The following is an 18582-nucleotide window of genomic DNA, read 5'->3' as shown; positions in this document are numbered from 1 at the left end:
CTCCTTTCCACTCCTATCATGCATGAATCAGAAGGCAAATTGAGTATAAATTTTCCCATGTCTGCTTAGAACTGGAATTTAATTAATTTTTTCCCCTTATGACCATTTCAATGAACATCAAAATACAATGAAATATTCCTGTGTTCTGCACAGGTACAGAATAGGCCTCACACATTCTTAGCCACAAATACCAGTTTGTGAGTGTTGACTTCTGCAGATCACCAGCATGGTAACTATATGGGCCATGCATAATCATATAGAAATAGAACACGTCTGTAACTAGTACTGTGCAAAAACACATAGATTTCAGATGATGGAGATCTGTGAAAATGAAAGAGTGAAATGCAAATATATTTTTCTTTATGTAGCAGGGTTATGTGTTAGACTATTTCACGCTGGTCTCTGACTGCAATAGAAGAAAGTCTCTATTGTTCATTTCTCAGCAATTTCCTTTTTTTTTTTTTTTCTTCTTTTATTTCAAATTGTCCTACTATGCCTTGCAAAATATCTAGAGGAAAAGGGAGAAAAGTAGGGAAAAAGATTAGAACTTAAGGCTTGGATGTGTGATCTGACAAAGCCAAGCAATATATATGGTCATATATATATATATATGTATTATATAGTCTTTTACATCATGCATAAGTGCTTTAAGTGTTATATGACAAATTACATTTAAAGATGGCTTTCAATGCCATGTGTGATGAAGACTTCACTACCTACTGCTCTCTCTTGTTAAGACACAATTTGCTGATACAAAAAAAAAATGTAAATAAATCTGACAGAATGTAGCAGCTGGTCTCAAGAGCTGTCTGCTGTCTTATTTAAACCCACTTTCTCAAGAAAATAATACCGACTAGATAAGAAGGTAAACAAGGTGATAAAATAAGCCTTGTATATTGAACTTCTTCATACATGGACTTACACGTGCTTATGTGTTTTGTTGAGACTTGCAGACTTTAAGTGTCAATGTAAAAATGTTCCTCTTTTTTTTCAGTGATATCTATGATTTTAGCCATATGAAAACCTATATAAAGTTAATGAAATAGCTTAGATTATCTAACTCCAGTATCTCACTAAGAAGTGGCTAAATGTCACACTGTCTTTTCCTTTGTGTACATTTCATTAACACATTTGCTGGTTTTACTATTTTAGATACAAGATATGAAAAGCTGATCTTTCAGTTTCAACAAATTCAGAAGCTCAGTGCCACAGGCAGAGAAAATCATTGTGTTCATTCTGGTTTATCAAAAGCTACTGTTATTTCAATAACATGAATTGACTGGGTGTGTTCAGTGAACGAGTTAGCAACTCTTAACTGTTGTTTACAAACAACATAGCTGTCTCCCAAATTTTGCATTTCACCTTTTAGCAGCATTCAGGTAGAGGTGAATCCCTCAGTTGCCAAGACAATTTCTCCATCTTTTTGCAGAACTTTCTTCACATGCCTGTATTTCACAGACCAAGAAAAAAATAAAATAAATCCACAGTACTTGCATCCCTTGATTCAGTTTCCACAAACACCTGCCAGTGAGTCAGGTCTCTTCCCTGAAGCCAGAAGGTCTGCTCAGCCCAGAAAATGGAATTATAGTCCTGCACAATGTTTTAATAAAGCTGCCACAGAGCTTTTGTTTGCATGTCTACATCACGTGGCTGCAAGAGGAGTGGAGAAAGGCATCCCTCTTCTCCCAGCTGAATAGAAGTGCTTGCGGAGAATGTTCTCAGCTAAGTTGTTGCCTCTCTTTCTCATTGGCTCAAAGTAAATATCACTCTCTTTTGTGCTTGAGAGACAAAGAGTGACAGAAGGAGGAGGAGACACAGAGGTTAGATGTAATTTTTCTGTCTCCTTTTATCCTTTCCTCTCTCGTTCTCTTCTCATAGATGCATTCCACACTCCTTTTAATTATCAATGCATTATGCTGCTTAGCGTTCCAACTCTGTAGCAAAAAAAAAAAAAAAAAAAAAAAATTAATGTTTGGCACTTAACGAAAATACCCTGAAGTCTCACTCCAGCAGCCTGCAAGAAACATTATATGAATCAAGTAGGCATTAGGGCAAATCACATGATAATTGATTGTCCTTTATTCCAAATAGACATGACAGAGAATGTATATGTTTGGAATTTAATGTCATCCACATATTCAAAGTGAAATAAAACTGTTTTATTGTTTTTGTATATATATTTTTTTTTTCTGTACAGATCTATTACAATAATTAATAGTGTCAATGAAATATCATAGCTATAGGAAAAAGGGAATTTCTGACTGAACTCAAATGCAAAAATGAAACAACACAGCAAGCTGAAATAGGGATGGGCTACCCAAGAGTCATCCAAGAATGCAGGGATGAAAACTAGCAAGAAGCTCAGACAGAGTTGAAGCTAGCCAGGGATATTAAAGGCAGCAAAAAAGCTTCAGTAAGTATATTGGCAGCAAATGGAAATTAAGAAAAATGTAATCTCACTAGGTCCCAGGGATAGGACACAGAAAAGACTGAGACACTTTGTACCTTCCTTTCTTTGGTATTTCTTGGCAAAGTTTGCTTTCAGGCCTCCCAGGCCTCCGAAACTAGTCAGAACCCAACGGGGTTAAGTATTGCCCACATCATAAAAAGACTTGATTAGCCTAGCAAGACAGCACATGCAAATTGCATGCTTAGAAGTTTGTTGTGTCAGGTGGGCTGGATCCAAGAGTGCTGATGAAGCTGACTAATTTTATTGTAAGTTTACTCTCAATCGTCTTTGAAAGATTATGGCAATTTAGGGAGATACTTGAGATTGTCCTCTATGATAAAATGATTGGCTTTATGGATGAGGCAAGAACAGTGGATGTATGCCTTGTCTTTAGAAAGGCCTTCAACACAGTCTGCGTGATATTTGTGGCAATGATACATATAGCAAATTGGTAAAATATCATCTGGATAAATGAATGAGGGGAAAACTGACTGGATGCCAGGCTTAAATGGTGGTGATTAATACTGTAAAGTCTAAGTGTTGACCAGTTACTAGTAGTGCTCTTCAGGAACTGATGCTGGAGGCAATACTCTTTAGTGTTTTCATAAACAACCTGGGCAATGGGATGGAATGCACCCTCAGCAATTTGTGTATGATAAGCTAGGGAGAGTGGTTGTAACTTAAAAGGCTGTAACAAGTCTGCTCTTCACCTGGATCTCAGCATACTGGAGAAATGTACTGACAATGACCTTCACCAGGAATACATGTAGCATAATGCTGTGTCCAGTCTCATCAATAGAATAGAATATGCCCAATATTCTATTGGATTTTATGGGATTTTATGGCCAATAGAAGGCATTGTCCAAACATCTGACAGGCATGGGGCATCAACCCCTCTCTAGGAAGCCTGTTCCAGTGTTTGGCCACCTTCAGAGTAAAGACATTTTTCCTTATAGCAAATCTGAACCTCCCTTGGTGCAGCTTTGTGCAATTTCCATGTGTCCTGTCATTGGCACCTACCTCTCCACTTCCCCTCCCCAGACAGTTGTAGAGAGCAATGAGATCATCTCTCAGCCTTCTTTTCTACAGAATAGACAACCCAAATGTCCTCAGTCTCTCCTCATAGGACATGCCTTCCAACCTTTTTAGCAGATTTGCTAAGATAATTTTCAAGTATCTTAATATCCTTTTTATATTGTGAAACACAGAACTGCACCCAATATTCAAGGTAAGGCTGCACCAGTGCTGATTACAGTGGGAGAATCACCTCTTTTAACTGGCTGGCTATGCTGTGTTTAATGCATCCTTAAATGCAATTTGCCCTCTGGTCTGCCAGGGCACACTGCTGACTCACAATAAGCCTACTGTCAACCGGTACCCCCAGATCCCTTTCTTCAGGGCAGAACATTTTAACATTAACACTTAAAGTATACAAGTCTCAACTCAACAAGACACACAAGCACAGATATAACTCCATGTATGCAGAAGTTCAGTATAAAAGGCTTATTTTCTCAATTCATCTTCCTATCTCATAGCATCTTTAGGGTACCTAAAGAAAAAATTCAGTTCCAGACTGGTGCAATTTACAACAATGTTGTACATGTATATCATCGTTATACAAATTTTTGGGAACACTCGTAGAGTCATAGAACATCACGAGTTGGAAGAGACCCTCAAGGATCATTGAATCCAACTGCCTACACATAGCACCACCCCAAAATCAAAACATATGGCTAAGAGCATTGTCCAAACACTTCTTGAACTCTGGCAGGCTTAGTGCCATCACTGCTTCCCTGGAGAGAATGTTCCATTGCCCAGTCACCTTCTTGATGAAGAACCTTTTTCTAATATCCAATGTGAACCTTCCCTGATACAGCTTTATTCTGTTCCCTCAGGTCCTATCACTGGTCACCAGAAAGATTTTGAATGGCTAGTATAAAAGAATGGTTGGGTGTTGAGCCACTTCCCACCAAATGTTTTCATTCCAGTACTTTTGTTAAATGGACTGAAAAACAAACTATTGATTAAAATATAAATCTCTTAGGTGGAAGTAAGTGGAAGTAAATCAAGTGATTCATTACCTGAATTGCTCCAACAAGTTCTGTAGACCTACTTTTGTTTGAAGCAAATTTATCTTAGTGATATTGTGGACAGAATTTTGTAGTATATAAAAATACAAAATAAATTGATAGAAGCAGCAATTAAGATTACAAAAGGAATGCCAACAGTGCAATCTCCTTATTGTTTGTTTGCTTTTTTTAAAAAAAAAAAAAAAACAACAAACAAACAAACAAACAAACAACTCCTGAAGTTCAAAAAGGTCGAGTGTAAGGTCCTGCACCTGGGTCAGGGCAATCCCCAGTATTAGTACAGTCTGTATAATGAACTGATTGAGAAGTAGCACTGTAGATACTGGTAGATTAAACATTGGACATCAGCTGGCAATGTATGCTTGCAGCCCAGAAAGCCAGTTACCTCCTGGGCAGTATCAAAAGAAGCAAGGCTTGCAGGTTGAGGGAACTGATTCCCTTGTGAGACCTCACCTGAAGCATTGTACCCAACTCTACTACCCCAGTATAAGATAGACATGGACCTGTTAGAGCAGGTTCAAAGGAAAGACACAAAATTATCAGAAGCCTGGAGAACTTCTATGAAAAGATGCTGAGAGAGTTGGGATTGTTCAGCCTGGAGAAGTGAAGGCTCAAGGCAGACCTTATTGTGACCTTAGAATACATAATGAGGGCTTATGAGAAAGATAGAGGGACTTTTTACCAGGTTCTAAAGTGACAGGACTAGAGGCAACGGTTTTAAAACTGAAATAGGGTAGGTTTAGATTAGATATAACATAGGGAAATTTTTCACAATGAGGGTGGTGAGATACAGAAACAGGTTGCCCAGAGGAATCGTAGGTTCCCTATCCCAGGAAGTGCTTGAAATCAGACTGGAGGAGGCTCCTTTAGATAAGGAGAACCTTATCTAAGGAAAGAGGTCTTTGTCCATGGCCAGGCAGTAGGACTAAATGACCTTTATAGGTTCCTTCCAACCAAAACCATTCTGTTTTGAAAGGCAGTAAATGATGATTATTTTATGCTACTTAGATCTCCTGAAGCATGATTATACAAGCAGTCTCTAGACCCATTTTATCTTCATGAAGGATTTTTGGTTGAAGTAGAGTTTGAAAATCTAGTGTATGTTTATTCTGGGCTCTTTCTTATAAAACAGAAAGCCTAAATAATAAAATAAAATAAATAGAATGTATTACATGGGTAGTGTAATGTTCAGATTTGCTGTAATTTGATCATTATGTGGTTTTCTGTATTTTCCATGATATCCAATAAAACAAGATAAAAAATGCAGTAAAGTGTAAGATTGACTTAATTTTGATTGCCAGGACTGGTGATAAAGATCATACTTACTGCTTTGTTCCATGTCAAAAAACTGAATCTCACTGTTGTAGCTCATATTTCCTAGTCATCTGAAGGAGAATTTTGACTAAACAGGAATAGGAAGACAGCTTTTAAGTTTTTATGTCAAAACAAGTAAAGGTCCTGCTGATTTCCTATTTTAGGATTTCAGCCATGCATTGGAATTGGAAGTGTTTAAAAACTTGCCAGATCAAGCTGTTTCTGCAGAAAAAGCAAAAAATGCAGCCTTTAACCACTTTAAAAATTGGTCTTTCCTCAGCGGAACTCTTGTTTATATAAGACCCAGTTTTCATCATGAGGCATTACTGCTTCATTTTAGCTTAAAGTAAGCTGCTTTTATAATATGAATTGGTAACTGCTTGCATTACTTCCTGTCAAAATAAGGTCTTTTGGAGTACCTTGTTGTCAGAAAATAAATAAAATGTTCCTTTTCATTCATTTTTTAGACATCGAGATAGCAAGATGATCCTGTTTTCCTATTATTTTGTGAAAAACAAAACAAACAAACATATAATTCTCATATCAGTAAATTTCAAATGCTCTTGGAATGCAGTGAATGTTGTTCTCCATGCAGTTCATTGTAAATTTTTTTGATGACCCCAGATACATGCTGATGTTGTAAAACCAGTAGTGTGCACCACTGAGCCACCAACCTATAGAAGGAAAGTACAATAGTGAGGCAAATAAAAGATGGAAAATTATCTATTGAGTAGATAATATCTTATTTCTGTTGTGATTTGGGCAAGTATTAGTTCTAATCTCTATTTTTAAGACTATTTTAATTAACATTTTCCATTTTGTTCCTGCCTTTAATACAGTACAATACCTGATATCAATATTTTTTCTTCTTTCCCACAAGGCAAGAGTATTTTGTTTCATCTCTCAAATATCTGGGCTAACATTTATCCCAAAGTACTTCAAAGAGAGCCATACAAGAGTAGAAGTCAATATATTTCATGCAGTCGTGAAGCAGGAAAAGACATCAGTCTTATCTTCCCCATCTAAAGACAAAATCAGTAAAACCAGTCCCATGAGATAATTATGTTTGTTCTCCTCCACCACCAAGACATTGTTCATTTCCATCTTAGTGTCCATGGATATATGCTTAGATTTGTAACTATTAAGGTATCTCCTAGGGAAGTTAAGCCTGTAGCAGCAATTTTCAAATAACATTATACCTGGTTTGCAACAAGTCTTTTTTCGTGGAGGAATTGTATCTGAGAACACTAATAGGTAGTTGGTTTTATGAATGTAGAAGTTTGTGGTTTTTTGTTTTTTTTTAGATTACCAAGAATGATTTCTATTCTATTGCAGTGTTATCTAAGCTAGGGTATGAAGTTGAGCCATTAAAATAAATATCAGTATTTAGGACATACCTTGTATTTATTATGAAGGAAATCATTCTGTGTGAATGAAAAACGTGCTTGTGTTCTACTCAATTAGTTAATTAGATCCCAGTGGTGATATAATACATGGATTCTTTGAAAAGTGTAGTCCAGGTGGCATGTGATCTGAGAACAGAGTTGAGCTATGTGCATGTATCTGAGCTTGGGTACAGTCCACCAGACATTGAGATCTACATGAATCTTGCAGGAGATGGGTTTGAAAATAGCAGAGATGCCATATTTGTAGTTACATCAGGGAAAAACAAACAAACAACAACAACAGAAGAGCACCTGTCCTTGTGCATTGGAAGGGAAAAGAAAAAGATGCTATAGTTAAAGGTGGGATACACCTCAGGACCCACTGCAGTTAATTTAAAACAAATGCAAACCTTGCAACCTGAAAGCTTGGGTTGCAAATGTGATAGTTCCCAACTGTAACTGGAAGGCCCAAATATGTTTAAATCATTTGAATTCCATGACCAGAAGTTGGGAAAAGTGTCTCAAAACAGTTCTTCTAAAAAGTATACTGTTGTTCACTCTAAGGTCCGCAGCAATGAGAGAAAAGCACTGAAACAACAAAGCCTAAAAAGAGGTGATTATACTGTAGTCTTATTCTTCCCTTTGTACTTGAGGTAACTCTGCCTGTGTGCCATTAGGGATAGTCTGCCTTGCTCTTGTTTTTGCTTTGTCAGTGCCTTCACTACTGTATTTCCTCTATTTTTTTTTTTTTTTTTTCCTTCTTCTTCTCTAACCTGTCATCCTAGCCAGGTAATATCCTCATAAGAAAAAATAAAATAAAAATTGTGCAAGCTGTGTTGTAGCTTAAAGATAGTCTGTTCACAGCTAATTTCTCAGCTGCTACCTGAATATCTTTTGGGCATTTTCTCATGTAGCATACTGCATTATCTGTCTGTTTCTTTCCTGAAGAACCAATTTATAAACAATACCAATATAATAACATGTCCAGACAGCCTTTTATGCTTTACATGGCCTATATGTATGCCTAGGTCAAATAACCATAGCATTATTACAGATAAATCTCATGTGTGCTCCAGGAAATATTCCTCTGGCACATGGTAGAAGAGAATTGTTATATTGAATTGGTATCGTTTGTACAATAGAGGTGCTAGAAGCTACTTTGTAAAGACTTCAATCCCATTCAAATAGGCATTGACCCAGTATCAGTGTATGAAGTAAAATCTAACTGAGGGTTAAGGAATGATATACAGAGAGACTGAAAAATCTCAATGCTCTTTAGAACTAGTTCCAGTTAATAAGCAGACAGCTGGTGATAAAATATTTTTAGAGGAGATGGTCTGGCTGAGGATCAGATTTCCAGAGGAGACAAAACACATCAGGAGTCCAATCATAAGTAGAAAATGCTGGCCAAGTCTTAAGAGATCTGGTCAAACTTTTCCAACATAATATGAAATACATGTACAGAGAATATTCTGTGAAATCCACCAGAGTCTTCATTAATGCTATCCTGTTTTACCTGGAGGGCTTGTGTGCCCTGGGACTACTAGAAATAAGCATCCTTTTGCCTCAAAATTTAGCACTAGCAAAGCATACTTTTCTTTACATATACATACATTTTTGTTGTTGTTCTGTTTTAAGTTAGAAATTTAAAGTAGATCAGGTTAAATCCATGCCAGAGAATTCCTTTGTCACAAATTACCATTGCTGTGGCATTACAATTTGAATTTCCTCTTATAAAGTCTAGTCTAGTATTTTATTCTTATATCAGATCTCAGAAACAGATAGTGCCTAAGATGTTTAATGTTGTACTTTGACTATATGCTTATTCATCATTATACCATGAAACTGAATACATTTTACCTTAGGCTTCATTTCTTATAATTTCTTTGCTAGAATTTTTTAAGTAATTGGAAGATAGGCAAAATAAATCTTGGCACTGGAAAAGAAATTCTGTTTTCCCTTTGTGGGTATTTTATTATATGAATTATCATTTGTTTAATTATTTTATAATATTTATATAACATAGGAAATACCATGAGTCAAATACCATGAGAAAATAGAATGATTCTTCTAACATGGAAATTAGCATGAGTCAAAACTATAGATTTGTAAACTATGTTTGCAAGTTTGAATTAAGATTAGAAGCTCGATATAGACTTTCAGCTGTTTCATGATTGGTATGTCAAAGTGAAGTTGTGGAAAAAAAGCCAACCTTGAACTCTGGGTAAAATTTATATTTGATCCATGTATGAACGTTACAGGATAATGTATCTCTTTGTGGGATGGAATGTGGAAAAATAAACTGGTAAGATTCAGACTTAGAAAAAAGTCAGAAAGACATCAAAATTACAAGATAACTCAGTCTACCTGAGTTTAAGGTATATTTGTAGTCCTAAGCATCAAAATTGTTTTGAATTGTCCAAATTGCACTTTATAAGCAGATTGGTAATGTATGTATTTTTCTTGTCAGCAAGAAAATCGATATAGTGTTATCCAAATCATGCATTCATTGCTTGGCCTTCCCAGTGACAGCATTACTGTCAACCTTGCCTATAGAACTTCATTTAACATTTTATTCAATGTAGGAAAGATCAGGAAGTGAATCGTGTCTCTGTAATGGAAATCTCGAAGGAAAAAGCATTATCATATTTGAAATAATAAACCACAATACATTAGATCATTTCCAGGTTTTAAATGCACCTTTGCCCCGAGTGACTCATATTGGAATTGTCTGAATTGTGTAAAGAATGTATCTGTGCAGGTTCCACCAAAATTAATGGGCATTAGATTGTATACCTAATAGACTGAAACAATGTATCTATTACATATACAGTTAATATACTTGCTTTCCCATGTGCCATCCTTAACTTACAGTTGAAGCAAGACGTAAAAATAAAAATATAACAAGGTGTTCTCTTTACACAACAGTGTATTTATTAACTATTCTGAAGAGTTTGTCTAAGCTACGACAGCAATCTTAAAGCAGAAAAAAATGTTTAAAAATGCTGTTTGTGAGAATGGAGAAAGCATATGGTTGAAAAATAAAACATGAGTCTTCTAGTCCCCATAGCTAAGGAATTGTTTTCTGAAATTATCTCTGCTTTACCTCTCTGTTATAGTAACAGTATATTTTTTACAAGCCTTGACACCCAAGCCTCACAATTTATGCAAGGTGATGTACAACATTAAATATTTATTATTATCCTATATTAAAATATTAGCCTTATATTAATATTATATTTAATATAACATATTTAATATTATGTTATTATATATATTAATATATTAAAGTAAAAATAATAGTGATAATATAATCCTCTTCCAAGTCCTTACTATGACTAGAAACAGCAAAGGATGTAGCAAGGAGATGGGCAAATAAAGAGTTACGAGTGAGCAAATTATACTCTTCATCCATTGATAGATATAGCAAAATTCATATTCCCAAACTGACTAGAACTCAGTGTAGACCACTCCCCTTGATTTAGGCTGTTGTCAGGTTAGGAGCAGCTGCTTTCCAATTTGAAGGTTCACCTAATATCAAAGCTGAGCATGTGTCCCAGAGAGCAATAACTGTGTGCTAAAGTAGTGTAGGTGAAGAAGTGATACTTCTGATGCCCTGAAACTGAGACTCACCATATTGAAATGCCTCTGTGGACAGTCCTCAAATTCTATCAAATATTAGTAGTAAATTGTTGAATCCAATCATACATTTCCAGCTTAGTTATTTGGATCATACTCTTTTTGATGTGTTAACAGTGAATTGTGGCTCTAGGCTTGGAGCTTATTTTATAGTTAGTCCTTGAAGAGCGGTGGATAATCTTCCAGTACATTCAGACATACCTCTACAATTCCTTGACTTTGCTGGGTTTACATTAAAGTTACTAAGTGCAGGTTTTACATCAGTGTTGGTAACCTTGGATTTAATATTTACAAAAAAGGAATTTTGGAAATGCTTTGAACAAGAAGATGACAGGCTTCCTGCCAAGAAGGGTAATTCTACTTACATAGGGTAATTCTAGTGACAGTTAAGGAAAAAAAAAAAATATATATATATATATATATATAATGAAAGAATGAGCTGTTTAAGTGTAAATGGAGAAAGCACATGATGGAATCATGCAAATGTAGTACTTTCACTCATCAAACAGCAAAGGATGAACTTTCACTTCCCTGTCTCTGTTCTGTTTTCTGTAAAGCCTCAAACTAATTGAGATTGATTGATTTAATCAGTTACTGGAAAGAACAAATTAAAAAAATAGGAGGCAGGTTTTTGAAGTTCCCATCTTCTTTTCCTCAGATAAGTCATTAGCCAATGCTCATGTTGGGAAGAAAATATAAATCCTGTCCTTATAACGTGATTTTTCTGTCAATCCAAATTAATGATTCTCAAGCACTGGGATTAGAATAATTTTGGTAGAAGATAGATGGTCTGATGAGGATATTGTACACTACCTCGCCAAATGGGAGTCAACCCTACCTAGCCAACCCTAGGAGCTTTTTCTTCTCCATCTGACATGTATTAGTGGGAATGGATTATTTATCTTTCTTATAGTAGTCATGACTCCCTGTGATAGTGTAATTTTGCTCCTATGGGGTTTTGCACAATTTCTTGAAATACATGTCAGAGCTAACTTTTAGCATGGTAACTGCTTAATGACCATAACATCCCTGATTAATCCTGTGGTGCCACGAGTGAACTCTGAAGTGAGTCAGGGAAATTTAGGAGTTATCAGCAGTAGTATTAGCTGAGGGGGAAGACTGTTTTAGAAAATTTCAGTCACTGTTATTAGTCATATAGATATGCTGGCAAAGATTTTCAGTCAAAATGTGCCTTGAGTAAATGCTTGGGTAGACTTATATGTATATATGTATATGTTTTTGTTGTTGTTTTCAGTAATAGTTGCCATATTAAGCAGCATCTTCCAACAACCCCCAGTTACTTGTTTCTGCTCTCTATGCATTGCCCTCCTCATTATGCCAATCCAATGTTTTTTTGTGGCACTTTGTAAACTGTATTCAAGAGCAGAATTTAAAATGATGCTCATTCCTTCTACTTCCTACTGTTGTTATCAGATTGTTTTTAACCTGGATCATTTCCATAATCTGTTATTCTCCTGTCTTCACATTTAGCTGTTCCCATGCTATTGAAGAAGGTGGTAAAGCATTGGTTTGGGTATGAAAGTGAGAGAATGAATATGAGCTGTATAATTTGTCTTAGCTACCAAAATAAATGTGTGTGAAATTTATACCTTTGTCAAGAACTGCATGGCTAGTCATGTTCCTATCTGAAGTCTGCAAAACCATTACACATTTTTCAGTCTTTTTAGCTTCTTTACTAACAAATTGTTGATAGCCCATCTCTCCTCTTTCCTGCTCTCTTAAACATTCTGTTTAAATGATTTTCTTGAGGCTTTTTCAGGGAGTCCATTGTTAAAGATTTATATGTAGTGGATAAGGCACTCAATTGTCATACCTAGGACACTTTTCTCAGGTAAACTGTCACATTCATTTCTAAGGGCATTAAGTTAAACAATTACATGCAAACATCTTGTCCCCCCGAGTTTTACCCTGAGTCAAGATTTTAATTCATTCTTATCTCTTATAAATTATCTTCATAGGGATGAGCAAATGAGAGCATTTAGAACAAAAATGAAAACACTACAAAATGTCCTCAGATTTCTCAGAAGTAGGCCTGGAGATTTTAGGGCTAGTTTTGAGTTTGCAGGAAGTTCCCAGCAGACATATTTATTTTACAGTTAGCTTTGCTCTAAGGAAAGCCAAACTGGAAAGTCACTTTATGGAATACATACCATAAAAATATCTGAGAAAAGGGAATGTGATCTCTAAAGTATAGCAAGGAGATTAATTCCTCTTCAATTCCCTTGGTCTATTTATAAAGAGAGAAGTAACAAGAAACAGTAATAGGGGGCTGGAGTACATGTAGAAGAAAGGTAGTAGAAGAATTCTATTCTGTGGACAAAAATTAATGAAAGAATCATCAACTGTACTGTATAAATTCTTACAGGCAGTTCCAATGACTTAAATCAATAACATTGCAATGCAATTGAATAACTGTGTAATATTTCCTTACCCTTACCCACTTTTTTTTTTTTTTTCTCTTATCTATGAAATGTATTTTGTTGTGAAAAAATACTGGCTTGATTAACACTATGTGAAGTTAATAATGCTATTTCTTCTGCTGCTCTCCAGGGTTTCCTATGCAGATGAATGACTCGGATCACTTGCTATTTCAGCATTCATTTCAAGGATGCATGCAGTTTATTCATGTGGATGATCAGCTGGTGGATTTGCAAGCAGTAGAGCAAGGCAAGCTAGGAAGCTTTGCCAATGTAACCATTGACATGTGTGCAATTATTGACAGGTAAGTTGCAGAGACATCACTGATACTCTGATACACTGATACACCTCCTGCATGTTCCAAAATTATACAGTGTTGTACAAAAGGATTCTCTGACACTGCCAGTGATAGTCTTAGTGCAGTCCCACCATTTTAGCAGTGGGTGTCATGCTTGGAGATAATGGCTTTAGGTTGTGAACATACAGTGGAAGGCATACCTCCAGTATCCACTCTCTCAGGCAGAGGAAGAGGTGAAAAGCTATTGTAAGTGAAATTCAGTGCACAGGTCAATAAAATGGCTGCCTTGAATAGAGAAAGATGTCTGAGATGTCTGTAGAGGAAGACACATGCTTTATCAGTTTCTTATATGTCAGTTACAGCAATCTTTTTGCAACTGGAAGCTGTGCTTTCCAGTTTTAGTGCCTTCTGCTACCACTGAATTCCTCAGAGAACTAAAATAGGTGCACATGCTTGCACAGTTGTGCATTTAATAAAGGCATGAACTTGATTAAAATAATGCTTGGTTTGGTCCGCGTTGTTCCCCCCTCTCTCACTCCCCCCCCCCTTCCTGAGAAGAGTAATTTAGAAAGAATTCAGCAATTAAGAAATTCTCAGTGTATACAATGGTAGACTTTTTCTTTGGGGCTTACCTATTCAACCTGTGTTGATTTTTACTGCTCCTGATTGTCAGTGTCTTGTTCTTTGGCAGATAAATAAATAAGTAAATTTAAAAATACTAGGAAAGACACAGAAGGAGCAAGTGGCACAGTTCCCAAATAATGGCAGTTTGACTTCTCATTAATATTACATAAGTTTTAAACCAATTGCAAGTCTGCTGGGAGGTTGAAAATGACTTTTTAAAATTCTGCTTTGAAAGAAGCAAAGATTATGAGACCACAGAATCTTAAAACAGTTCAGGTTACAAGAAATATCTGGAGTTCATGTTCTCCAACCTTTGCTAAAAGTGAGGCCAACTTCGAAGCTTCATCAGGTTGCCAAGGGTCGTGTCCAGTCACATTCTAAGTATCTCCAGCTATGAAGATTCCACAAACTGTGACTGGATATTGTCAGAAAATGCCACAACTGTGAAAAATCCCCTATTCCTTCTCCTTTCCTAGAGTTTTCATTGCTGAGCATGATGTCATATGGTATGGAATCTCTCCTTCATCAGTTTGGGTCAGCTGTCCTTGCTGTTTCTCCTCCCAAAATCTCGCCCATCCCCAATGTACTGACACTGGGGAACAGTGTTATAGTGGAATCATAGAATCATTCAGGTTGGAAAAAACCTCCAAGATCATCTGCTCCAATCATCTCTTTATGACTGGTATTACCCACTAAACCATGTCCCTAAGCACCATGTCCAACCTTTCCTTAAACACCCCCAGGAACGGTTGTTCCACCACCTCACCGGGCAACCTGTTCCTAACCACTGTTGCCTAACCACTCTTTCTGAGAAGAAATGTCTCCTAATTTCCAACCTGAACCTCCCGTGGTTCAACTTGAGGCCATTCCCTCTTGTCCTATCACTAGTTATGTGCGAGAAGAGTCTGACTCCCAGCTGCCCACACCTTCCTTTCAGGTAGTTGTAGAGAGCAATAAGGTCTCCCCTGAGCTTCCTCTTCTTCAGACTAAATAACCTTAGTTCCCTCAGCCGCTTCTTATACAACTTGTGATCCAAGCCCTTCACCAGCTTTGTACCCCTTCCCTGGACATGGTCCATGGCCTCGATGTCCTTCTTGTAGTGAGGGGCCCAAAACTGAATACAGCGCTCGAGGTGTGGTCTCACCAGAGCAGAGTATAGGGGGGCAATCAGCTCCCTGGTCCTGCTGGCTATGTTATTCCTGATGCAAGCCAGGATGCTGTTAGCCTTCTTGGCCACCTAGGCACACTGCCAACTCATGTTCAGGTGAGCATCAACCAATACCTCCAGATTCTTTTCCTCTGCACAACTTTCCAGCCACTCTGCCCCAAGTTTGTTGTGTTGCATGGGGTTGTTGTGCCCCGAATGCAGGACCTGGCACTTAGCCATGTTGAACCTCATCCTGTTGGCCTCTGACAATTGATTCAACCTGTCCATGTCCCTCTGCAAGGCCTGTCTATCCTCCAGAAGATCAACACTTCCCCCCACCTTCGTGTTGTCTACAGACTTAATGAGGGTGCACTCTATTCCTTCATCCTAATCATCAATAAAGACATTAAAGACAATAAAGGTAGTCCCTAACACCAACCCCTGGCGAATGCCACTGGTAACCAGTGGCTAAACCACCAAAGCAGGATAAAGAGATGGATGAGAAATCCATCTGGCAGAAATCATGCAATCTCCAGCACTTGTTCTCATAGGGGATTTCAGCTTCCTGGATATATGCTGGAAATACAATGCAGCCCTGAGGAAGCAGTCTAGGAGGTTTTTGGAGTGTGTGGAAGACAGCTTCCTGACTCGGCTGGATAGTGAGCCTACTAAAGGGGGTGCCCTGCTAGACCTGTTCACAAACAGAGGAGGAGAGGATTGGTGGGAGATGTGGTGGTTGGCACTGCCTTGGGCAGAGTGACCATGAAATGGTAGAGTTCTCTATTCTTGGAGAGAAAGCCTTGATGCTACGCAAGCCTTGTTAAACAACAGCGAAAATACTGGTGTATTGCAAACACTGTTTTAGCCACAGCTACAAAACACAGCTCCATACAGGTTGCTAAGAAGAAAATTAACTTTAAAGCTTCATCCCACTGAGATCCAGTAAACAATTTTAGTAATATCAGTGTTAAGGATTGTGCATTGTGGAGTAGCAGTAATTTGTTCTGTCATGTCAGGCCATGTTAGACAGCTGCTTCTCCTGGATAAGTTGAGAGTTGAAGTCATAGCAAAAAGAAGTAAGTGAAGGACTGCTGTCACAGGGAAAAATTTGCTCTGTCTCTTACCAATACTAGTGATGCTAGAAAGGCCCTCTGTTGTTAGAAGTTGTTAGTTTGAATTGATTAGTTTTATTTTGAATATTTTTGGGAAAAAAAAAAAAAGTTGGGAGATATATGGGAGATATATCTGATTAAGTCTCTGCTCTTCCCTATCTGAGCTTATGAGACAGTTTGTATTGATCCCACTTATGCCAGTGTCTGTCAGAAGTAATTCCATTATTTGAACTTAATCAGAATTAGGCTTTTATAATGTATTACAATGTAATTACAATTAATTCATAATGTAAGTTAATTAGAATCAAACCAATACAATGCATTTTTGAAAAATATAACTTAAAGCTTCCTAAATGCCAAGCAATTCACTTTTGAAGTGAACTTCATGTAGAAATTGCTATTTATAAGATACATATTTACTTATATAATACATTTAAATATTTTATATAATACAATGCTACATACTGTATATTATATGAAATACATTACAATGTATTGAACTATTAACATATTTTATATATTTAACATGTATTTAAATTGGATTTATTTTATATAGCAAAAATTTTTGTGTTTTATTATGCACTGTAATACAACATAATTTTGGATATGTATTTATTAAATAAGAAGAGATATCTTCACTCCTCCTCTCTCTTCTGCCACCTTGGACCCTGATATTGCCCTTTATATATATTAAATACATCATGTATAAAAATACATAATATATATATAATTATATGTAAATAATAAACACATGAATTATAACAAATTTATATAAACCCTATAAAGTAAAAATATGTCTTACATGTATGCTTTCTAGGCACTAACAGATTGTGTTGCAAGCAGAGTAACAATTTTATAATCACTGGAAATTAGAATAGCATACTAGATTTTTCTTTTTAAGATTGAGAAGCCATCTAGTTTGTTGTTCTCCCATGATCAAATTTATTTCTTTGTAGTTTGCACTTTAAAATAAACAGTTCTACTAGGAAGTAATAACGTCAGGCTTTTAGATCTGACTGGATTTTCATGGCTGTCTTAGTGAGATCTGCAAATAAGATTTTACAAGCACTTCTGGCACAATATGTCAGTACGTATAACATTTCTATATTTGGCCAAGCACCATGTGTGCTATATATTAGCTTAATTTCATTTCCTTTGAAACAGGAGGATACTTGTGCCCGTGATACTGGGATCCTCTGGCTTTATTTTTTACATGTTTCACTCTGAATCATAAAGGCTTCAGTCTTCATCAACATGGAAATTGCTTTCATAGCCACACTTCAGTGAAGAACCCCACTGGGCAAAAAGATAAGCTGTCACACTGAATTATTCTTACTGCATACTTCAGCCATTTGGTTGGAGGAAAAAATGTGAAGTTGTGAATGATGGCATTTTTCATCATTAGCCAGAATGGATAGCAAGGAGGGAACAATTTTCTCTGTAAGGACATGTTGAAAGGTACTCAGTGTGGTGAGTTCTTGTGTCACATCAGCCTGGAGGTAACTGCTGAATGGTCCCACATTCTGCCAGCTGAATGCCCACACCATTGCAGTTAAGTTCCAGTATTTTAAAGATATTAGAAGAACAGTCATATTAGCATTGCACTTATACTTGGGAAATAGATACATTGAATGTTTCTTTTTATCCTCAGTCTTCCCTTCCTCACCTAGGCATTTTGTTATTGCATCTAGACCCACAAATTGAGATCATATTAACAGGGAACACCAAAGCTAAGGAACATTCTCTTTTTACAGGTAGTCAAAGTGCTTATAATGTCATGACACGCAGGTATATATAGGTAGTAATTACAGGCACTTAAAATACTACCGAGAATAAATAATTGTCCCTCCTTTTGTATCTTAATTAACTATAATTGTATTAGCAATGGAAGTTGTATTGTTGTCACAGTGATCAACATGCTGTACTGCTTGTGAAACCACAGGTCCCTGTACACCTCCTTTACTTATCATTAACAAACTGAGTTGTTGTTACAGTCCAGATGGTACAGTTGTACTTCAGGATTTTAGCACAGGACATTGAACAGGAATTATTATTCACAACTAATTTATCCCAGCAGCCTCAGAG

At 36.7% G+C, this 18582-nt stretch overlaps 1 protein-coding gene across 1 annotated transcript in view; it reads left to right on the top strand.

Annotated features, from left to right (window-relative positions):
• Positions 1–18582, top strand: part of CNTNAP2 (contactin associated protein 2) — a 1149595-nt gene that overhangs the window by 687711 nt on the left and 443302 nt on the right. Inside the window, 1 exon segment of the mRNA XM_032182107.1 lies at positions 13449–13620. Within this exon segment, the coding sequence (XP_032037998.1) occupies positions 13449–13620 (172 nt within the window).

Source organism: Aythya fuligula, chromosome 2 (assembly GCF_009819795.1).
Source record: "Aythya fuligula isolate bAytFul2 chromosome 2, bAytFul2.pri, whole genome shotgun sequence".
Lineage (NCBI taxonomy): Eukaryota > Metazoa > Chordata > Aves > Anseriformes > Anatidae > Aythya > Aythya fuligula.
This window is presented reverse-complemented; position numbering and strand designations above follow the sequence as displayed.